Consider the following 23,472-nt stretch of genomic DNA (forward strand, 5'->3'; position numbering starts at 1 on the left):
CAATAGAGGAGGTTTTGTAACAAATTGATAGATTAAACAATAGGAAGTCACCAGGACCAGATGATATTCGTCCAAGAGTTCTGAAGGAACTCAAATATGAAATATGAACTATTAACTGTGATATGTAACCTATCACTTAAATTAGCTTCTGTACCAGGTAGGATAGCTGGTAGGAGGGAGGATAGCTAATGTAACGGCAATTAGTAAACCTAACCTAAGTACAAAACAAATTGGATGAATCACAAGACACCTAAATGAACACGTTATTTATTTGGGAAGAGTCAACATGGCTTTTATAAAGGGAAATCATGCCTCACCAATCTATTAGAATTCTTTGAGGGGGTCAACAAACATGGACAAGGGTGATCCAGTGGATATAGTGTACTTGGATTTCAGAAAGCCTCTGACTAGGTCCATCACCAAAGGCTCTTAAGCAAAGTAAGCAGTCATGGGATAAGGAGGATGGTCCTCTCATGGATCAGTAACTGGTTAAAGGACAAAAGACAAAGGGTAGGAATAAATGGTCAATTTTTAGAACAGAGAAAGTTAAATAGCTGTGTCCCCCAGGGATCTGTATTGGGACCAATGCTGTTCAGCATAGTCATAAATGATCTGGAAAAAGGGGTAAACAGTGAGGTGGCAAAGTTTGCAGATGATAAAAAATTATTCAAGATAATAAAAGCAGACTGTGGAGAATTATAAGGGGATTGCACAAAACTGGGTGACTGGGCAACAAAATGACTTATGAAATTCAATGTTGATAAATGCAAAGTAATGCACATTGGAAAACATATTCCCAATTAGATATGTAAAATGATGGGGTGTAAATTAGCTGTTACCACTCAAGAAAGAGATCTAGGAGTCACTGGATAGTTCTCTGAAAATATCTGCTCAGTGTGCAGCAATGGTGGAAAAAAAGCTAACCGATTGTTAGGAACCATTAGGAAAGGGATAGATAAGAAGACAGAATATATCATAATTCCACTATATATATCCATAGTATACCCACACCTGGAATACTGCATGCAGTTCCAGTCACCCCATCTCAAAAAAGACACTTTAAAATTGGGAAAAGTACAGAGAAGAGCAACAAAAATTATTAGGGTATTGAACAGCTTCCACATGAGGAGAGATTTTTAAAAGACACGACTGAGGAGGTGATATTATAGATAGGGTCCTACCAAATTCATGGTCCATTTTGGTCAATTTCATGGTCATAGGATTTTTTAAATTGTGAATTTCATCGTTTCAGCTATTTAAATCTGAAATTTCACAGTATTGTAATTGTAGGAGTCCTGACCCAAAAAGGATCTGTGGGGGGTCGCAAGGTTATTGTAGGGGGGCTTGTGGTACTGCTACCCTTACTTCTGTGCTGTTGCTGATGGTGACTTCAGAGCTGGGCAGCTGGAGAACAGCAGATGCTGGCCGGGAGCCCATCTCTGAAGGGAGAGCTGGGCCCTAAGTCTGCAGCCACCACTCTCTGGCCACCCCGCTTTGAAGGCAACAGTAAGGGTGGCCTGGTACGATATTGTCTCCAGCCACCCAGCTCTGGAGGCAGCGCAGAAGTAAGGGTGAGAGTACCGCAACTGCTGAAAATACACAAATACACAAAGTAAAACTGTTTTCCCATGCTAATTTTTCCCCCTACTGTTGTTCACATCTTCTTGTCAATGGTTGGAAATGGGCCATCCTGATTATCACTACAAAAGTTTGGGCTTTTTTTCTTCTGCTGATAATAGCTCACCTTAATTAATTACCCTTGTTACAGTTGGTATGGCAACACCCATTTTTTTCATGTTCTCTGTGTATATATATTTTCCTACTGTATCTTAGGATATCTCCATTAATTTATTATAATTTATCTCCTAGAACTGGAAGGGACCTTGAAAGGTCATTGAATCCAGCCCCCTGCCTTCACTAGCAGGACCAAGTACTGATTTTGCCCCAGATTCCTAAGTGGCCCCCTCAAGGATTGAACTCACAACCCTGGGTTTAGCAGGCCAATGCTCAAACCACTGAGCTATCCCTCATCTGATGAAGTGGGTTTTAGTCCACGAAGGCTTATGCTCAAATAAATTTGTTAGTCTCTAAGGTGCCACAAGTACTCCTCGTTCTTTTTGCTGATACAGACGAACATGGCTACCACTCTGAAAATAACCTTGTGGACCCCCCTACTGCTACCTTTTGGGCCAGGACCCCCAATTTGAGAAACACTGGTCTCCCCTGTGAAGTCTATATAGTATAGAATAAAAGCACACAAAAGACCAGATTTCATGGGGGGAGACCAGATTTCACAGTCTTTGATGCGTTTGGCCGTGAATTTGGTAGGGCACTAATGATGGAGCTCTGTAAAATCTTGAATGGTGTGAAAAAAGTGCATAAGGAAGTGTTATTTACCCCTTCACATAACACAATAAGCAGGGGTCACCCAATTAAATCAATAGGCAGCAGATTTAAAACAAACAAAGGAAGTACTTTTTCACACAATGCACAGTCAACCTGTGGAACTCGTTGCCAGGGGTTGTTGTGCAGGTCAAAAGTATAACGAAGTTCAAAAAAGAATTAAATAAGTTCATGGAGGAGAGATGCATCAATGGCTATTAGCCAAGAGGATTGGGGACACAACCCTTTGCTCTGGTTGTCCTAAGCTCTAAGTGACAAAAGCTCAGAGTGGATGAAAGGGGATGGATCACTCAATAATTACCCTGGTCTGTTCATTCCCCATGAAGCATCTGGCACTGGTCACTGTCAGAAGACAGGATACAGGGCTAGATGGACCATTGGCCTGACCCAGTGTGTCCGTTCTTATGTTGTATTGTAACACATTGGCCGGAGAAACAGCTGGGATGGGTCTAGGCAACCCATGTTGGGGGATAAATATCATTGCTCCCACCTCTCCATATTCCACCCACATAAACATTTAATATTCATACTTTATATAGGGAAGTGAATTTCACTTTCAGAGAGGTCAGTTTAGGGTGGGATTTTCAAAAGTACTCAGCATTAGCCTAAACCTGCTTCCATTGAAATCATTGGAAGTTTACCATTAACTCTAGGGGAGCAAAGCTGAGCTAATGCTATATATAACTTGAGTATTTTGTTTTATTTTGCCTTGGAAATTTTTTCTATTGTCAGTCTCTGTTGGAAAGTATTTTTCTTTACTTTATATAAAGTAAGATTTTGTGGTTATTTTTTTCTTAGATAAAAAACTGTTAATCTAAACTGGAAAATCCAATTTCCACTGGAGTTTAAAAAGCCTATTAGCTCCCTCCTGTGAGGCATTGGAATATTACAAATGTCTCCCTCCTCATCCTTTTGCTACCCATAACTCACTCTCTCTGTAGTTCTGTATGCATTCCCAGATGAACAAAAGCTTTATTAAGCTGAAGTAAAAAAAAAAGAAAACCTCAACACCTTAAAAGGCTATTGTAGTTTTCTCACAAGAACCACAAAAGTTTACTCCAGAAATTCAAAATTCAAGTTACAACTGACAAACAAACAAAACCTCCTTAGAAAGTATGTAAACACAGTGTTAGAGTCCCACAAAGAACTTTAGCTCTGCCTTTGTTCTCTGCCAGCCTCCCACTCTGCATGTCCATCACATCTGGTATTTAGGATGAAAACATATTTATAAAGAAAGTTTTGAAAAGGACTATTCATCTTGTTTCAGTGGATCCTAAATCTATTTTATTTGTACCGTTTGCCTGTAGAGTCAAGGAATTCAAGAATATGTGGCTTTGATACTCTATATATACTTCTGTGATACTTAAATGTGAACCTCTGCCCCAGTGATTTGGTTACCTAATTTTTGTTCAGGCTCTAAAATATGAATAGTCCCAGATATGGTAACTATGAGTCTATGCTTAGTCTCACAGCATGAAACTTTGTAACAGTTAAAATCCGATATACTTTTGGGACATTTTCCCAAGCCATTGTCCCAAATATGATCTCTCTTGGTGATAAGCTGTAAAAGTCTGTCTCTATCTCCAGTAACTGAGCATGGTCTTAAAGAATGGAGGAGTAGTTTGATGTAGCAATATAAAGACAGACACACTTTGATTTGAATGCTTTAGTAATGTACAATTAGTGTATCAGCAAGAATGAGGTAGTCCAGTTAGATCACTTCAGTTTTCAGAATCACTGATCCTGTGAAGTTGTGTATTGTGTGGAAAGGACTGTCTTCTTATTTTCATTTGCTCTGTGGGCAACGTGATACAGGTCCAAATGTTAGGTAGTTTGGATGACCTTAACTTCATTATGTTACTTTCTCATTTTCTTTTTAATTTTAAACTGAATATCAACTGTGATTTTCCAGACTAGATAATATTTGTGTTTTTTTAAAGTTATGTTTCTTTAGGTTTGTTTCCTTAAATAATTTATAGTTTTGTGCAACTTTAGCTCCCGTGTTAGCTACATTTCTCCCCCACCCCCGTAACTATCTTGGATTTTCTTTTTCAATTGAATTCTTCAGTAACAGGAGTCTCGTGCTACATGGGGATAAATTTCACTTTTCCCTTGACCAGTGGTTCTCAACCAGGAGTCCGGGGCCCCCTGGGGGACCGCAAACAGGATTCTGGGGAGCTGCCAAGCAGGGCCAGCATTATACTCACTGGGGCCCAGGGCAGAAAGCTGAAGCCCAGGGCCCTGAGCCCTGCCATCTGGGGCTGAAGCCAAAGCCTGAGCAGTGTAGCTTTGTGGGGGTCCCTGTGGCATGGGACCCCAGGCAAATGCCCTGCTTGCTACCCCCTCACACCAGCGCTGGCTTTTATATGCAGAAAACCAGTTATTGTGGCACAGATGGTCCATGGAGTTTTTATAGCATGTTGCAGCGGGGCCTCAGAAAGAAAAAGGTTGAGAACCCCTGCCCTAGACTGCATTCCGCTTTCCCATATGGTTCACTCAGCACTTGAGAGGATTGGGTCTTTAGTTTGTAAGCAATTGAGGCAAGGACTGTTTCTTCCCAAAGAGTGTTTTGTGCAGTGCCAGCTACGCTGGTGTTTGCTATAACAAGTACAAATGGACTGCTGGAGGAGCATGTGAGCTGCCAGCTGGCCTCCCAAAGTGCTCAGCATGACTTCTTTTTGTGCACTGAGGTCTTGCTGATCCAGTCAGTCATGAGCCCACACTCTCCTCCCATTCCTTGTTATATTAAGAAGATACTGAGCCTGATACCTTAGGAGAACTTCTGTTGATTTCAGAGGGCAGCTTCTGTCAAGCTGTCTGGCATTGGGAGAGCTAGTTCAGAAGACTTTAAAATGGTAGAAAAGCATCTACCCAAACTCTTTAAGTCTGAAGCTAACTGATTAACAAAGTTGTTAACTGTTCATGTACACTCCCACTTTTCCAATGTTTTTAATGTTATTTTAAACAACTTTTTTGAGTTACAGAAGCATTTACTTCAAAAAACAGCCCAATTTTTTTTGTAAACAGGGAAAAACATGTTTTTTTTCCCACACTCTCATATCTTCCAAGTGCTAGAAGAGATTTTCTTCAAGCTTTTTTTAAAAAAATGGTTCATCTTTCATCTTTTACTGAACACTGATTGTTTCAGGAAGTTATAAGCAAGTGATAGCATGGAATTATGCTCTGATTAGTTATGCAGCATTAACTATAGCAATTGGAGTGACCATATTATTATAGGTAAATCACATTAAGTGATGCACTGAGGGAAAAAAATCTTGGTTTGTGCTTTCATTTGTTCCAGAATGGTATTCTTTCTGGAGGAGGTGATGATTTGTACTAAGCGCCTGCTGGAGGTGATTGCTGGCTGGCTGCCTCGACATTTCATCGGTGCAATCCTAGTTTCCCTCCCGGCTCTTGCAGTTTTTTCACATTTCACCTCTGACTTTGAAACCAACATACATGTAAGTTATAGGACAATGTATCCTGTCTAACTTTCTTTTAGATTTAATGGAGTAGATTGCCTCTCTCCTTGTCTTCTCCCCTTCCCCATTCCCTTCATCCATGTGATCTATATCTCTCAAGAGGATAGGACTGATTCTGTAAGATGGTATTGCTAGTAGAATGAATCAGGTTTTTTTACAAGCATTACCTTTAGGCAGAATTTAATGTAAATACATTTGAACACATCTTAGGAATTTTTCACTATATTAAAGGATAATTTCTAAGCGGGAATTCCTCCTTATCCAATGAGATGCTGAATATCCCTAAGGACTTGCATGGCTAATTGCTGAAGTTCAGCAGCAGTAATGGTATTAGCAGTGGATTGTGTCTGTCTGTCATATCAACAGCAATGCTGTGTTTGCACACTGTCAAAATAGGTGGAATATTTTCAGCGACACAAAAACTATTAGTCCTCTTCTAAATGGCCCTGTAGCTCTTTTTCTCTATTTAATTTGGTGAAGTTTCCAGCATATTAAAGCTATATTTTCTTTAATTTAAAGGTGAATGTTTTCCTCATTGAACCAATTGTAGAACTGTGGGCCTGTAACAGGGTGTGACACCCACAACAGCACCAAAAGAGTTAAACGCATCTGAGAGGGTTGGTAGTCTCACTGTTTGCACCTGGGGAGGGGATGGATTTAAAAGAGGAGATAGAAGGTTAGTTGGAGAGGAGGAGAGGTAGGAAAGAGAATATAATGAATTCCCTCTCTCTGGGCAGGGGCCTGTTAGAAGGCTAAGAAGGCTGGAGGAAAGAGAAGCAGACAGTCTGCTCTGGAGATGAGCCTAAGGGACAATCGGGGAGACGCTGAGGGACAATGGCCTGCCTGAAACCCTGGGAAGGTGGAGAACTGTGCCAGTTCTAGACTGTGTTAGGGAGTGAGGCACAGCAGACTGTGTATAGATTGGAAGATCACACATTTGGTGTTTGGAGTCGTATGAGAGCAGATTAGTACCCCTGGAACTGAGTGGAACTGTGGAACTGGTATTCCAGAGACTAGAAGATCAGATGGTACCAACCATTCTTCCTGAATTATGCAGAGGCATCTGGCTGTGTTCAGGGAGCAGCAACAGGCGGCAACAGTCCTCAAGGTTGGGGGACTGGAAAGGAATATAGAAGAAACTGCAGGGACTGGTAAACTGAGTCACACCCCAGTCAGTTTTGTAGGACTATAGGAAGATTGGTGAGACAGGCAGTGGAAGTGGTCTGCCCAGCAGTGGACAGTCTGGGGGTGATGATCAAAGTTAAGTTGAGACAAGGAAACCCTGAAATAAAGGGTGGTTCTACTTGCAGAGTTTCAGGATGGTGTAAGAAGGCAGACCCTGTCAAGAATTGTAGGAAACTCTGGGTAACTTTGTGTGGATAGTCCTGGGGAATTGGCAGAATTAATAACCTGAACAGAGTTTTTCAGGAACTCAAAATCTGCAATTCAGGCAGGGGAACTGAAGACACCTGGGATTACACTTTTGACTGCTGGAGAACAGCCTGTCCTATATAGGGTGGCAGAACCAAGCAACACAGGACCTGAACCTGAAAGGTGCTGAGCACCTTCAACCCTTTTTGACTTCTGTTTGTCTTACATAGGCCCATTCCCTATAGTACTTGAGCACCTCCTACATATTTTTAAAATACAGTAACTATAACAATGGAATTTGTGGGTGCTCAGCCCCTCTCAGTTTCAGGTCATATGTGCTGAATGCCCCAAGTAGTAGCAAGTAAGAATGGTATTCATTACACAATTGTTCATGCACTACCCTTTTTTTTTCCTGTTTCAGATCCCCCAGAGTTATTGGGTTGTTGATTCACTCACCAAGAGATGTTCCAGCTGGCCTTGTGCTAGGTGATGTTGCAACAATCATGGAGCTCTGGGGAAAGGGAACCAGTCTGTAGAGGGTCAGGTAAGTGACATATTTTACTATGACATGGTTTTGCAAAGTTTTTTTATTAATAGCATTCTATACCCTCCCCGGATGTAAAATAATAATAATAATAATTAAAAAAAAAACTTTCCAAAGCCATGCTTACGTAGTAAAACACGACACTTACTGACCCTCTGTAGGCTGGCTTCATGATGGGGCTTCACTTGAAGTCAGAACCAGTGCCCTGTCACTTTACGAGACCTGAAATGGGGGAAAAAATAAATTTAAACCAAGTTATGTGTGGAGGTTTTTTTAAATTCAGCTTAGCTATTTCTTAGTTATTAAAACAGGGAAAAATTGTGGTCATGTTTTAAAAAAATGTAAGTAAGTTATGTAAGTTTTACTAGTTTGCCTGTTGTGGATAAACTGTTTTTCTAATTGTAATGTGGCCTTGCTATTCTGTTCAACTGTTGTTGTGCCCCAGAAAACATAATAAAGCATTCCAAATTTTCAACTTGTAAAGCAAAGCAATGGTGTTCCACTCCACTCACAATGGAAAAGATTATGGCCACCAGAAATCATAAAGAGCAGCATAGTTAATGCTAAGGAGAATAAGACCTGCAGTACAATTTTGTGGAGTTCTCTATTTTAACATTGGATCTTCATTGATTTTCTTAACACAGTTCTACTTAGTACATTACGTAAGCTGGACTTTAGCATTTGCCTATTGCAATATTGCATTCTGGGGAAATTAAGATATGTCTCAGAAAGCATGTGCTTTGCACTTCAATTTACCTATCTAGTAAAGACATGAAAAGGGAGGTTTTCTGAGATTCTTGGATTTGAGACCTGGAACAGAAAGGAAAAATGGAGAACTACCCCTTCAGCTTGGCACAAATACCAATTTCACAGAGCATCAATTAACATTATGTTAAACTTCTGCCCACTTCTGTTCCTCAAAGGAATAATTATCCACGTTGAATTCAGCACTTAGTGGAATAATAATATCCTGCAAAATATATTATATGGGCCAGCCAATTTGACAGAGTTTCTGGGACTCAACACATGTTATGTTTTCAACCCAAAAGTATAATTTGATATCCAATTTAAAACACAGGTGTGATTTAATGAGAAGCCTTAGGAGCATAATTGAGTATATGATGGTATCTATGAATGCTCAAACTCAATAGGAGGAACTGAGTACTTTTCAAAGGTGAGCTGAAGATGGAATTATAAAAAAGTGAAACTGCACCTCAGAACTCCAGCTAATGAAAATTGTGACACATTATCTGTGGTAGAAGCTTTCTTGCTTATTGGAAGCAAGAACTTTTCTAGACTTGTAGTGCTGTTTGCTGAAATTCATACAAAGGTATCAGAGTTAATTGAAAAGACAATATACTTATTTATTTAATGTATGGATCATTTTTATTTAAGTAGAAATTGTGTTCTCACCATTCAGATCATTGAATGCCTTTATTTAAATTGGTAACTATTTGTGTAGGGGCTCTAATGGAAAAGAAAAGGCTAACTTGTCATTCTTTCTGTTCATTGCAGTATACCATGTTTATGTGTTGTGCGATTCTCATCACCATTGTCCAGTACTGTAACTTCTGCCAGCTGAGCTCCTGGATGAGATCATCATTGGCCACTATTGTAGGAGTGGTGCTCCTCATCTTGCTCTACATCTCTTTATGTCCAGACAGGTGAGTATTGCATGTTATCACTGTAGGCAAGGTATCGTGAGCTGCATTTTGCTTCAGGATTAACTAGTTCAGTCCCAAACAGGAAATGTTCATTCCAGTGGAGAGTGGTACAGACAGATGGATTGGGTCCTGTTCTCTGTTGGTCAGATAGAGAGGTGCCAATTTAAATGAAGCATACTTGCACATGGTTCTGCCCCTTCCTCTGGTCCCTGTAGATGGGTTTTGCAGTTTGTTTCCTGCCTTGCTTCAAGAAGCCGCTCGTGTCTCTGGCTGATCGGCCATCTTGGCTTATTTTTTCCTTGCCCTAGCCCAGTGTTTCCCAAACTTGGGACACCGCTTGTGTAGGGAAAGCCCCTGGCAGGCCAGGCCAGTTTGTTTACCTGCCACATCCGCTGCTCCAGGCCAATGGGAGCTGCTGGAAGCTGCACGGGCCGAGGGACATACTGACCTGGAGCAGTGAACTGCAGCCAGTGGGAGGTGCGATCAGCCAAACCTGGATTTCTCCATCATTGCCATCTTACAGATCCATCTGGGAGGAGAGCTGCATGATTTCTAGGAAGATCAGTCTCAAATACTAGAATCCCTTTCCTTTAATCTCTTTGAAAGTACCCCACCCTTGCAAGTGATCCATTATCAGCCAGCTTTTCCCTCCTCCCTCCTGTTTAGAACGCTCTAATCTTGGAAGAAACTTCCAAGACATGCTCTGGTTTTTTTTTGTCCTCATCCCCTCTTGAATTCTGTCCAAGGATTTATTTTTGGCTTTGGGTGATGAGAGATCCCTGTATCTGACTCTGCAGCTTGTCCTTGAGGAGTGGTGGAGATTCCTATCTTTAGCAGGACCCTTCATGACCTCTTCCGTCTATTTCTCCCTCATCACAGAATCCCAGGATCTTGTATAACCACTTGAAGAATGGGATTATATTGTCTCCCATACAATTCAAGCTTTTGATTATTTCCCATGTTGAGCAGTCAGCTCCTAATGAGGAGATTGTTTCTTGCAAGGCAGTTAGTTAGGAGAGTGTCCTTCCCATCAGCCACCCACACTGTTAAAACTGTACATTCTCAGCAGCTTACAAAGCTTCTTACTAGGGCTGTCAATTAATCACAGTTAACTCACACGATTAACTCAAAAAAATTAATAATGATTAATCGCACTGTTAAGCAATAGAATACCAATTGAATTATATTAAATATTTTGGGATTTTTTCTACATTTTCAAATATATCGATTTCAATTACAACACAAAATACAAAGTATATAGTGCTCACTTTATATTATTTTTGTTACAAATATTTGCACTGTAAAAATGATATACAAAAATAGTATTTTTCAATTCACCTCATACAAGTACTGGAGTGCAATCTCTTTATAATGAAACTGCAACTTTAAAATGAAGGGTTTTTTGGTACATAACTGCACTCAAAAACAAAACAATGTAAAACTTTAGAGCTTACAAGTCCACTCTGTCCTACTTCTTGTTCAGCCAATCACTAAGAGAAACAAGTTTGTTTACATTTACAGGAGATACTGCTGCCAACTTCTTAATTACAATGTCACCTGAAAGTGAGAACAGGCATTTGCATGGCACTGTTGTAGCTGGTGTCGCAAGATATTTACGTGCCAGATACGCTAAAGATTCATATGCCTCTTTATGCTTCGGCCATCATTCCAGAAGACATGCTTCCATGCTGATGATGATTGTTAAAAAAATAATGCGTTAATTAAATTTATGACTGAACTTCTTGGGGGAGAATTGTATCTCTCCTGTTCTGTTTTACCTGCATTCTGCCATATATTTCATGTTATAGCTGTCTCGTATGATGACCCAGCACATGTTCATTTTAAGAACACTTTCACTGCAAATTTGATAAAACGCAAAGAAGATACCAATATGAAATTTGTAAGACAGCTACAGCACTTGACCCAAGATTTAAGAAACTGAAGTGCCTTCCAAAATCTGAGAGGGACAAGGTGTGGAGTATGCTTTCAGAAATCTTAAAAGAGCAAGACTCTGATGCGGAAACTACAGAACCCAAACCACCAAAAAAGAAAATCAACCTTTTGCTGGTGGCATCTGACTCAGATGACGAAAATGAACATGTGTTGGTCCGCACTGCTTTGGATCGTTACTAAGCAGAACCCATAATCAGCATGAACGCATGTCCTCTGGAATGGTGGTTGAAGCCTCAAGGGACATATGAATCTTTAGCGCATCTGGCATGTAAATATCTCGCGACGCTGACTACAACAGTGCCACGAAAACGCCTGTTCTCACTTTCAGGTGACATTGTAAACAAGAAGTAGGCAGCATTATCTCCCATTAATGTAAACAAAATTGTTTGTCTGAGTGATTGACTGAAAAAGAAATAGGACTGAGTCGACTTGTAGGCTCTAAAGTTTTACATTGTTTTATTTTTGAATTCAGGCTTTTTTTGTACATAATTCTACATTTGTAAGTTCAACTGTCATGATAAAGAGATTGCATTACAGTTCTTGTATTAGGTGAATTGAAAAATACTATTTCTTTTGTTTTTTACAGTGCAAATATTGGTAATAAAAATACATATAAAGTGAGCACTGTCCACTTTGTATTCTGTATTGTAATTGAAATCAATATATTTGAAAATGTAGAAAACATCCACAAATATTTAAATAAATAGTATTCTATTATTAACAGTGCAATAAATGGCGATTAATTTTTTTAATCGCTTGACAGCCCTACTTCTTACCATGAACTTTGGCTCTCTTGTCCTAATGTGTAACTCGGTAGTGGCCTCTCGCTCTAGACCATTCTACCTCCCACTGGAGGCCAATATTTTACCTCCTTTTCAGAGACTTCCTGGCCCACACAGTGCAGGAAGCTGATGGCCAGGCAACATGCTCATCAAAGCAAGTCCCCTCAAGAAGCATCTAAGGCATTCTCCACCTCTCTGCTGAGGTTCTTAAATCTGGGTCTAGTAAACAAAAGAAAATCTCCTTAACAGACCCTCCTTTGCTCAGAAGTGGACACCAGTGCTATGGGAGGAAAAGTCTGCCCCCTTTGGAAAGAACTCAGAACTGGAGTCAACCATCAAGACAGCATTAAGCAGTCATCTTCTCTTTCTCTCATTCTGCAAATCACTGATTGGAATGTGGATAATGTTCTAAAATATGGTTCCTTGCATATATTTTTATTACAGGACTTTTCAACAGTTTCTACTGAAAGCCGTCCAGGTAGCATGGGAGAATCTGGAAACACTTCTTCAAGTCCCAGTAGCTAGTGGATGGATCAATCAAACACTCCTTCAGGATCTGCCCTGGATATCATCACAACTGATGCCATTTTCTTGGATTTCAGCGGCTTAATTATCACTTTTTGTCACTCCAGGTGTGGTGGTTGAACTTCATTCCATTCCCTTTCACATCCTCTCCTGGAAAGTGTTTTTTAAGAAACCATTACCTCAGTTCATTGTGTGGGGATGTTAGTGTCCCTTTCCTGTAATTTGCCCTAACTGATTTTTTTTTTTATGAGGGAAAAATAGTTCTTTGCTCCTGTCCCAGCTTTTTGCCTGAGTTGTAGCTTTCCTCATTAACAAGATCTCTCGTCAAAGTTTCTGACTTCACCACGAGGCACAGATGAATTTCTTATACTCTGGTGCAGCCTAGAAAGAAATCCCATTACCTAGTCATCCTGTTCCAAGGTCCCAATAACGGACAAAAATCCTCTAGTTTTACAGTCTCTGGATGGATCTGGCTCTGCAGTGCACCTGTTCAGTGACAGACTTCTTGTGCTCTCCTTAGATTAGAATGATCAATTGTTTCCCATTCCTGAGCAGAAACAGGGCATATATCCATGGATGAACTGTGCCGTGGTGTTACCTGGGATTGGTACACACCTTCCTCAAGTACTGTCCCTTTGACCCCTCCTCATTACCCAGGTGTTTAGTTTCCTGACAGTCTTAATGGAAACAATCCAGTTACTAATTTCTGGTTCCTTTTCCTCTCACCTTCGACCTCATCTCACTCTTGTTCTTTCTTTAGTCCAACTATTGGTTTCTTCTGGGGGTGCTGCAACCCATCTGTCTCTGCCAGTGGCAATCTCTCCATGAGAAAAATCAAGTTTCTTACCTGTTAACTTTTTTCTGTAGTACAGTGGCAATCCTACAGACCCCCTAGCTTAAGGCCCACCTGGGCTTTGACTTTGGCTGAGAAGTTAGTGTTAGGGACACGGTAGGATAATCTAATTTGCTCATAACTCTAGATGTCATCGCACTGGAAAGTGGGCCTGCAAAAAGCAAAAAGTTTCTTAGCTGGGGTGGAAAATGTTTCATTCTGATTGGCATTTCTTGGCTGATTGATTGTGTCAGGTCACATCCCATTTGTCTATACCCGTGGCATTTTGCCACAGGAAAAAAATGTAAAGGTAAGAAACTGGATTTTATGTCTAATTCATTATTTCTAGTCTTCTAGAGAAAATTCTAGGTGCAAATAGCTGGTCAGATTGTATCCAAGCACTACAGAGTTATAACTTCTCCTGCTCCCCCTACATCTCAGCTGAGTGCATGGATTGCACAAGGCTCATGTTACTAGCCATTCCAAAAGGCTGGGGCGACATCCTCACCCACGTATCGGCCAACACAGTCAACTTACACTGCACCCTCTTCGGGGAGTGGGGGGAGGGTGTCCATGACAGATTCCCTTGGTGTGTTAGAGTGTATCCAGGAAACACCATGTCTCTGGCGTTTGTTGGGTGGGTTGTCTCCAAGCTTCCTCCAGCACAGGCCTATGCGTACAAGGCACAATCAAGTCCAATTATAGTATATTTTGTCCGGTGTTTTGTAAAGCAGTGACCGTTAATGGACAAAGTACAGTAACTGCAGAACATTTTGTCACTTTATTTTATAAAGAGAAATTCATATCCAAAGTAATACACACCCCTATACAATCCTAGATCTAGCAAAACAATGACTAGAAGCAACAGAAAAACAGAACATGAAGACTAAATCACAGCTCCCAAGAGTTTTCATTTGAAAACCTTAGTAATAGCTAGTTTTCTTGCAATATCTACGGTGTTAATCATGCTTTATTGCCACAGTATTGGCAATTCTTCTTACACTATAGACAGACCCATTCTTGCACATTTATTTTTTAAACAGTAACTTGCTGGTGGTAGTTGTTCTTGGCACATGTAACTGAGCACTGTGTGCCTGGCTGTTCTTTATATTAATTGCTGATAGAAGAGTCTGGAATGCAAAATTCAAAGCCTCTCTGAGTTGTTCTTCTGTAATGGCATCTTCATAAAGAGGCTATTTTTCCTCTTTTGCCATTTTTTACAGAGTTGATCCAATGAGACTGGGAAGTAATTGCCTTTCAGTGTTCTTAACACACTCCTCCATGTATCTCCAGCTAAGTGTGAGGGTTGGAACTGATCTGAAAATGGCTTTTTCCAGCCATTGCCTTGACTACATTACCTCCAGTTACTCTTAGCTGGAGAAACTTGGATCATCGTCTCTATGCTTCTGCCACTCCCAAGCAAAAGTTATTGCTGAGGGCTTGTCTACATCACACAGCTTTTAGCGACAAGGCTGTGTCGACACAGCCTTGTCACTAAAAGTCAGCATGTGTAAATGCTCTTTGTCGGTACTTTGTCAGCACTTTTGCCGACAAAATACTTCCAGTCCCGCAAGTGACGTTAGTTTTGTCGGCAGGAGAGTGCTTCTGCCAACAAAGCCACGTTCACACTGCCACTTGCATTGGCAAAACTTTTGTCTTTTGTGGGGGGGGCTTTTTTAAGCACCCGTGAAAGACAAAAGTTTTGTCGACAACTTCGCAGTGTAGACATACCCTTCAGTCACATTCAAGAAAAGTTTGTCTGGAATTCAGGTGCAAAACAGATTACTGATCATAGTCCCTTACAAACAAAAAAGTTCAACTGAACTAATCTGAAGTATTGTCAGGTTGCTTTGCGTAATGGTCTTGTTTTCTTTCTAATGTTTTAATACCTTTATATTTCAGCTCCACTGAAACTTCCCACCTAGATTCAGTACAGAACTTTAGGTAAGCTTTACATACAGTGCCCATCTCTACTATGTTATGGAAAACCTCTTGTTTCATTCCTTTTTTTCAACATTATCTTTTACAAAAAGTTGTGTAAACTAGATAAAGTATAGCTTTAAAATGTTTGTATGAAAATGTGTTTTCAGTCAAATGTATGTAAAAAAACAAACTTTGGGTGCACAGCAGCATACAGGGATTCAACAGGTTGTGTCTGTGCTATGTGAGTACCCAGGAGAGCAAACTAACTCTACAAATGCATAGAAGGAAATCAACAAAGTTGATGCTAATATGTGAAATGCTCCCTTATTTATATGATTTTCTAAGAAATCGAGAATTATTGTGGCAGATAAATTATAGTATTTGTTTTTCTAGTGGTAACCCTTTTTCTTTTCTTTTCTTTTCTTTTCTTTTCTTTTCTTTTCTTTTCTTTTTTAAGTACTTTACACAGATTATGGGCCAGATTCTTTCCCTCTGTCCTGTCTGCTTTGTGCCACTCAGCAGTACATACTATGGGGAGTCCTTAGCTGGCTCCTACACCAACTGTCCCCAACTTCAGTTTAGAGAGTTTGTTGGAGGCAGTGTAGAGCACAGCTGCAGTCTGCCAATTCATAATTGGCAAGTGGTCCCGTGGGCACTACAGCCAGCTGCTGTAATTTAGAGTAACTCCAGACTCAACACATTTGACAGCATAGCCCCCTGTTTTTAAACAAAGCCTGTGTTATTAATGACCCCTTAGAAATTGAAAATTTCAAAGATGCAGTTTACTTGTCACTATTTCACTGTGGTCAACTCCCATGATTTTATCGCAAGTTGCTGAATAAAACAACTGCTTTCACTGAAGTTAGTAATTGTGGAAACATTTCTTCTGGGCTTGGGTTTTCTAAAAGTATGACGCTCTCTTTGATTTAACTAGTGACTATGTAAACATATTATCAAATAGTAGCTCCAGGAAGAAGTGTGTTCTGAAGATCACTGTTCTTCCTTGGAGTATATATTATAGGAAAATTACATTGCTCAGTTCTTCTCTACGTGAATGCAGTCATAATTTAAAAGAATGTATGCATTTTTCTGAGGTCTGAGGATGGTAGTTGTGCTTTCCAATTCTAGTATAGGATTAATTTATTATGTCTCAATTGCAGGGATTTTTGAGCAGTGTGTGTGTGTGTGTGAGAGAGAGAGAGAGAGAGAGAGTCATTAAATGTACCATTCTTTTTAAACTGGAATTATAACTTGGACAAGCTATAAGCCAAGCTACTACAACAGACTATACATAAATTTAAAACTGAACATATAAAGGCATTGTGACCAATGAAAAATAATGTCATAATATTTTCCTCAGCTTGGGTCTTCCTTATTAGTTCATGGAATTAGGCAGGCACTTCTGTAGCTCAAAACTGCCAGTGGCTTCCAGATAACTATTCATGAGCACTAGAAAACCTAGCTGGCTGTTAATCGTTAAAAAATAATTCTGATTTGTGTAATCAAGGGCAAGCATGACTTCATTTTAGTGACTAATCTTATACTTGCAATGGTCCTACAAATAACAAAGCTAATAGCCAGAGAAAATATCCTAGTATGAAAGTATTTTACTTTTGAAATTATAACAGTTCACTTATACTTGATAGATAAAGATAGGAACAGATAATAATGCTGAGATTTTCAAAGGAGCCTAATGAAATTAGGCATCCAAACCCCAGTGGAATTCTACAGGAGATGGACACTTAACTCACTTGGTTTCCTTAATGAGTCCCAACCTAAAGATGTAAATATTGACTGATACAGTGACCAAAATACATGTCACATCAAACACTTGTATGCTCTACAATCTGATCAACGTTCTTACCATGAGGAGTTTGTAGTTATATTTTTTTCCAAATGATTATTACTTTACTGAAAAATATAAGTGTGTGTTGTCGCGTGTGTGTGTGTGTATATATATATGTGTGTGTGTGTGTGTGTGTATTAGACACCTTATGCATGCTTGTGAACATATTTGCTCTTTCTCTATAAGGTGTATGACAGTTTTAGCAGGCGTTGCTTGGTTGGCTGTCATCTTAAATTTAAATTTGGAAAACTATATAAACGCAATAGGAAGTTTGCAAAAGTGCAAACTGAGGACACATAATTGAATAGTGGCACTGAAAATCGGCATAGTTTTTAGATATGATCTGTTGTAAAGATACAGAATTGTGAATTAATTCTATTACCATCTCTGCCACAGATTTGCTGTGCAATCTTACTTACATTTTCAGTTTTTTTATTTATTTTTTGTTTTGTTTTCTGTTTGAGTTCTAGTATTTTGTATTAATTAGGGCTTCCCCTCGCTCCAGGTGATTGGAGACCGATGAATCAATAAGAAGCTGAGATCCTCCCTAGGAGAAGTTATTGTTGTCTCTATTCTCACTTAACTGTCAGCACACAGACTTTTTCTGTGTTCTGCTGGTGGATTTGTAACAAGTGTACCTGGAGGGAGACCTTTCCCCTTTTGCTTTGCTTGACCGAGAATTAAGATCTTTATTAAAGTGGTATCAAAACAGCTACCATCTGTGAAGTCTCAGCACATAAGCTCTTCTAAGATTTGGTCAACACATAGCTTTTTTGCACCTGTGCAGCTAAATCAGTACATCAGATTTGCCTCATTGCTTTCCAATAGAAGGCACACCATTGCTTCTTGTGTCCCATGTAATCAAAACAAGATGCTGTTAAACAAATGTCCTCCCAGTAAGAGTCAATACTCTCCCTGCCTCAAAGCAGATAGTATATTTTTCTCTCCACTGTTCATAGTTCCCAAATGGAATGATGGATAGGCCTTTTGAGATAGAGACTCAAATCTGCCTTGTGGTTTAAAAAAAACTCACACCCCTACTTTTCTTCCCCCACCTTTACCCTCCAAAAAATTTTCTAAATGGAGTTCCTATGTCCAGTATCTTCTATACTTGCATCAGGGTATAAAATAGAGTGTTCACACCATCTCTGTCCATCACCCCAGGATGCTTAACATCTTATATGTGTAGCAGCATCCCATTTACAATATCTCAGATTCTACATGATTCATCAAAAATTCCAATGCACAGCTCTATTGGTCTCCTCTCTTTTTCTCATTGTTCAGCCCTTGTATTCTCTCCAAAGACCTAGTTGTTATGCATCTGCTTTATATATAGGAAAATACAATTTGAAACCCAGATTACTAGCTCCTAGGGAAAGTGTCTTTCCAAGAACCTCTGCTATAAGGAGAAAGCCATTATGTTGCACAGTTTTTGTGATCAATCCAAAGGAAAGTTTCCTGGCTCCAGCTAAAGAATTTTCACAGGTGCTGTATTCAACACACAGAGAAGATGAAAATTCCAACTAACTTCTCAGGCTTTTGTGCCTGAAAGTATTTAAACTATTTAAACTAAGAGTCAGATTAAGTTTTTTAAATTCACCAATTTTTAAAATTCCATTTTCTATTACTACACCCTTTAAACAGCCCTGAATTTTTTTGTATAAGCTCCTTTTAAAAAATTTGTAAGGCTTTGGTTTTGGTGGGGATTTTCTGCTTTTCGGTTGTTGCTTATAAAGGTCATTGTATTTCACTCTTGCTAATTACGCAATCATATTGTATTGTCAAATACACAATCTAAACAAACTAAAAAAAAGAAATATTGTTCCATTAACTTCTTGCAGCTATAGTTATGCTAGGTCAAAGGTGTTAGTTGTAACCATAGTAGGTGCAACATTTTCAGAGATTTGATTTTCAAGATGAGGGCATCACTTCAGTAATTTCCTCCTTCAGATTAGTTCTGTGGTTTTTTTGCATAGCTGATTCTCACTGTAGTCACAATGGGATGAAAAAAATCTGTGGTCTGGGAAAGGTCTTGTATCCTCTCATTTGAGACACACAGCTCCCTGCCTTATGGATGAATTCAGTCATCTAAAGGGAATTCTCGTGTCAGATCATGAGTGAATTGTTGTCATTACAAAAGTGAGGCGAGTATACAGGGACACCCATATTGGAAACAAGCTCAACCAAGTAGTTGAGGAACTGACAGATGCTCACATGTCAGCAAGTTAGAAAAGAGAGCAGTAAAGTTCTGTCTTAAAAGCCAGATCGTGTGCTCTACCAGTCTTGGTAGAGATTGCCATCACTCCTTTTCAGGGGGGTAAGTGTTTTCAGGGAGCCACTTGGTATGATGCCTCTGCTCAAGAAACCATCTCTGGAGTTGGATAAACTTGCCAACTACCCACTTGTATTAAATCTCTGGCACTGGATAAGCTTACTGAAAAACTTATGATGAAGCGACTCTGTTGGTAATCCCCAGTCAGTCTGAGTTTGGACCTGGTTTCAGAAAACGCACTGGCATTGTGTGGATCAGTGGTCTTCTCAAAGTGATTTGGGCTGCACCCTGACACCACCCAGAAAATTACAGTTGTACAGAATGCAGCCACTTGCTTGTTCGGGGATGCTTCACAGAGGAAGCATATTATCTGCAGAGGCTGCCAGTGAATTTGTGAATATTGCTCTTGATCTGTACACACCCTAAAAGATTGATATTGTGGCTAGTTGAGAAAATTGCCTATCTCCCCATAATAAGCTTCATAATAAGCCCCATCCTCCCCAGTTTCATTGTAAAGTGGCAGATTGTTCTCCATAAAGTTCCTCAGCTCTGCAGTTCTCTTCCTCCCTGTGTCCTAAATGTATTGATCTTCAAGACACCTCGCAAGGCTCATCTGTTTTCTCAGGTCTTTGGAGAAGGGGCAGGTTGAGGGATATAGATGGCCTGAAGCAGCAGTTTGTGTTCTATTATTGGTAATTAAAAAAAAATTTCCAGGCTTGATTTCTGAATCAGGGATGCAAGAAGTCACTATAAATACAAAAATATATATTTAATAATTTTAAGAAGCAATATTATAAATATATATGGAAAGACAATATACTCCTCAAAGAGAACTTTAAAATTGTCAAGCATGGGCAGTATTTAGGCCAACAACTCAACCGGGTCCATTTAATTTAGTTCTAGTTAAATTTAGCATGAGAGAGTTCTACAGCATCAGCATATTTAATAGCAAATAAAAGTAGAATTTTATAACTACAGTTTGGTTTTAGTGAGGCATTTTTAACAATTGAGATTTAGAGATTAAGAAGTCATGAATCTGTATTTTAAAATGCCCATCTTTATTTTTCTTTTCCCCTGTACTGCCCCAGCTCTAGGAAGAATCCATGCAACAGTTCAGTGCTAAATGATATAAAGAAACCAGCAGACCGGATTGGCCAGGAAGTGATACTGGTTTTCTTTCTCCTGCTCCTTTTGGTTTGGTTTCTGAATCGGGAATTTGAAGTCAGTTACCGCCTCCACTACAATGGAGATGTAGAGGCTGATCTTCACCGCACCAAAATTCAGAGCATGAGGGATCAAGCTGACTGGTTGCTGAGGAATATTATTCCATATCATGTGGCGGAGCAGTTGAAGGTTTCCCAGAGCTACTCCAAAAACCATGATAATGGTGGAGTGATCTTTGCTAGCATTGTGAACTTCAGTGAATTCTATGAAGAGAATTACGAGGGGGGCAAGGAATGCTATCGAGTCCTAAATGAATTGATTGGGGACTTTGATGAGTTGCTCAGCCAACCACATTACAGCAGCATTGAGAAAATCAAAACAATTGGCGCAACCTACATGGCTGCCTCTGGATTGAACACTGCACAATGTCAGGACAATAACCATCCACATGGACATTTGCAAACCCTTTTTGAATTTGCCAAAGAAATGATGCGAGTGGTGGATGACTTCAACAACAATATGCTGTGGTTTAATTTTAAACTTCGTGTTGGCTTTAACCATGGCCCTCTCACTGCTGGGGTCATAGGCACCACCAAGTTATTGTATGACATTTGGGGTGATACCGTGAACATTGCTAGCAGGATGGACACTACTGGCGTGGAGTGCCGGATACAGGTGAGTGAGGAGAGCTACCGTATCCTAAATAAGATGGGATATGACTTTGATTATAGGGGGACAGTCAACGTGAAGGGGAAAGGTCAGATGAAAACCTACCTTTACCCAAAATGCATGGACAATGGGGTTGTGCCACATCACCAGTTATCTATATCTCCAGACATCCGGGTTCAAGTGGACGGCAGCATTGGTCGGTCTCCTACCGATGAGATTGCCAATCTGGTGCCTTCTGTACAGAATTCTGACAAGACATCCCAGGGCTCAGATAACAACTTAGAACCCAAGGATATGCTTCCATCCTACAAGAAGCTCCAAAAAGAGTCATTGAAAGCAGAAGACAGGTGCAGGTTTGGCAAAGCTGTAAAGAATGATTGTGAGGAAGCAGAAACTGAGGAGGTCAATGAACTGACAAAGTTAAATATCTCTAAGAGTGTATGATGCAGTGACAGAGAGCTGCATGATGTGCTCTGTCCATAGAAACACAAAGACATTTACAATTGGCTGCTTTCTTTTCTGAAGAAAAGGTCTTTTCTCAACACCTGGGTTATTTGTTTTCATATTAGCACCTGATGCTGTGTGGATCACAGTTATTCAGGGCTCATTTTCATCTATCTTTCCCCTCCATGCCCCTTAGCCTTCTTCCAAAACTCCCCAACTCCCTGTGTAACCCTCTTTCAGCTGAGTGGAGCATATTAAGTGCCTTCAGATATACTCCATTGGACTCCCTGTCTAGGTACAAAGGCCCCAAATAAAAACATAGCTTTGGGTATCTATTAATTTTAAAAGAAAAGCTGTGGTCATGATATCATTTTTATTGTTGTTTCTCACAAAACACTTTTTTGGCTAATGCAACTCCTTGGGGTTTTTTTATATATATATGTGTGTGTGTGTGTAATATTTTACTGTTATCAGACCTTCTGTATGTAAACACACAGACAGATGTGCGTGTATCTACCATATGAGACTGATATAAAAAGTGCCAGTAATGTACCACAAAATAATGTCGCTGAGATGAAGTAATACAGTTTTGCTTTTGTGTTGGGCAGGAGGATGAGCTGAGTTCTACAGTGGCTCAGTGTTTAGATGGAGCAGGCAGCACAGGTGTTGTAGTTTCACCCTCCTTTAACAGTGTTTTGATCAGATATGTGCCATTGTATGCTTAGGATGCACTGCTTTCCTTACATCCAATGGGTTATTGATATGTGGGGATGGATTAAGGGATCAGATTTCACCAGCTCTCAGGATAGGGTTCCAAAAACAAACAAGTAACCATTAAAGTTTTTACAATCCAGGTCTCAGGTGTTTAAAAAGCAGTTTTCATTTTACCCCCACCCCAAGGGATTTGTGAGGTTTTGAGTGAAGCTGATGCCTCTAAAACTGTTCTGATTTAAGAGAGGGGCGGTTAAATAAATGTTTTGGGGTTACATTTATTTATTTATGTATTTATTATTTTAAAATTTGTGTTTGTGGAAGATATTAGGATTCGTAGGGGTGGTAATTGGTGTCACTAAAATTAATCAGATGCCCATTAGTGCTTCATCCTCTTCAAACTGCCAACCACTGTGAGGACATTACCTAGGCAATACTTATGTCAAAATTGGTGATACTGCCAAAGCCACCAAATGCAGATTGAATCTGAAAATCCCAGCTTCCCTTCTGTACTGAATTAATGGTGCTGAACAATGTTCTTCAGGTTTTGCCCCTATGCTGTGCTTTTGCAGCATAGACATGCTTCCCATGTGCCATTTAAAGTAGGAATAGGAAGGTCCTTTGCCATGAGCTGCGAAGCACAATATTTCAGGCCTGAGCCTACAATTGACTGCGTGGGCAGACCCCTGTGCCTACAGAGAGGCTCATTGACGTCAGTGGGACTGTGCACAGGTGCCAGGGTCTGTTTGCATAGAGGCAGTTGCAGGATCAGGGCCTCAGACAACACTAGTCCCAGGGATTTCCCTACACCCTGCTTCCCCCTTACCCCCAATTGCCCCATCCCTCCCACAGTGGCAGTGTTGCCAATTTAGTCGTTTTCCAACCCC

At 40.0% G+C, this 23,472-nt stretch overlaps 1 protein-coding gene across 2 annotated transcripts in view; it reads left to right on the forward strand.

The window, feature by feature from the left end:
• Nucleotides 1-22,727, forward strand: part of ADCY9 (adenylate cyclase 9) — a 179,674-nt gene extending 156,947 nt beyond the window's left edge. For both annotated transcript variants that reach the window (XM_054043043.1, XM_054043044.1), the window contains exons 7-10: nucleotides 5,705-5,864; nucleotides 9,316-9,464; nucleotides 15,459-15,500; nucleotides 20,686-22,727. In XM_054043043.1, coding sequence (XP_053899018.1) covers nucleotides 5,705-5,864; nucleotides 9,316-9,464; nucleotides 15,459-15,500; nucleotides 20,686-21,874 — 1,540 coding nt within the window. In that variant the 3' untranslated portion in view covers nucleotides 21,875-22,727. The remainder of the gene's footprint in view (nucleotides 1-5,704; nucleotides 5,865-9,315; nucleotides 9,465-15,458; nucleotides 15,501-20,685) is intronic.
• Nucleotides 22,728-23,472: the final 745 nt, after the last annotated feature.

This window comes from Malaclemys terrapin, chromosome 10 (genome assembly GCF_027887155.1).
Source record: "Malaclemys terrapin pileata isolate rMalTer1 chromosome 10, rMalTer1.hap1, whole genome shotgun sequence".
Taxonomy (NCBI): domain Eukaryota; kingdom Metazoa; phylum Chordata; order Testudines; family Emydidae; genus Malaclemys; species Malaclemys terrapin.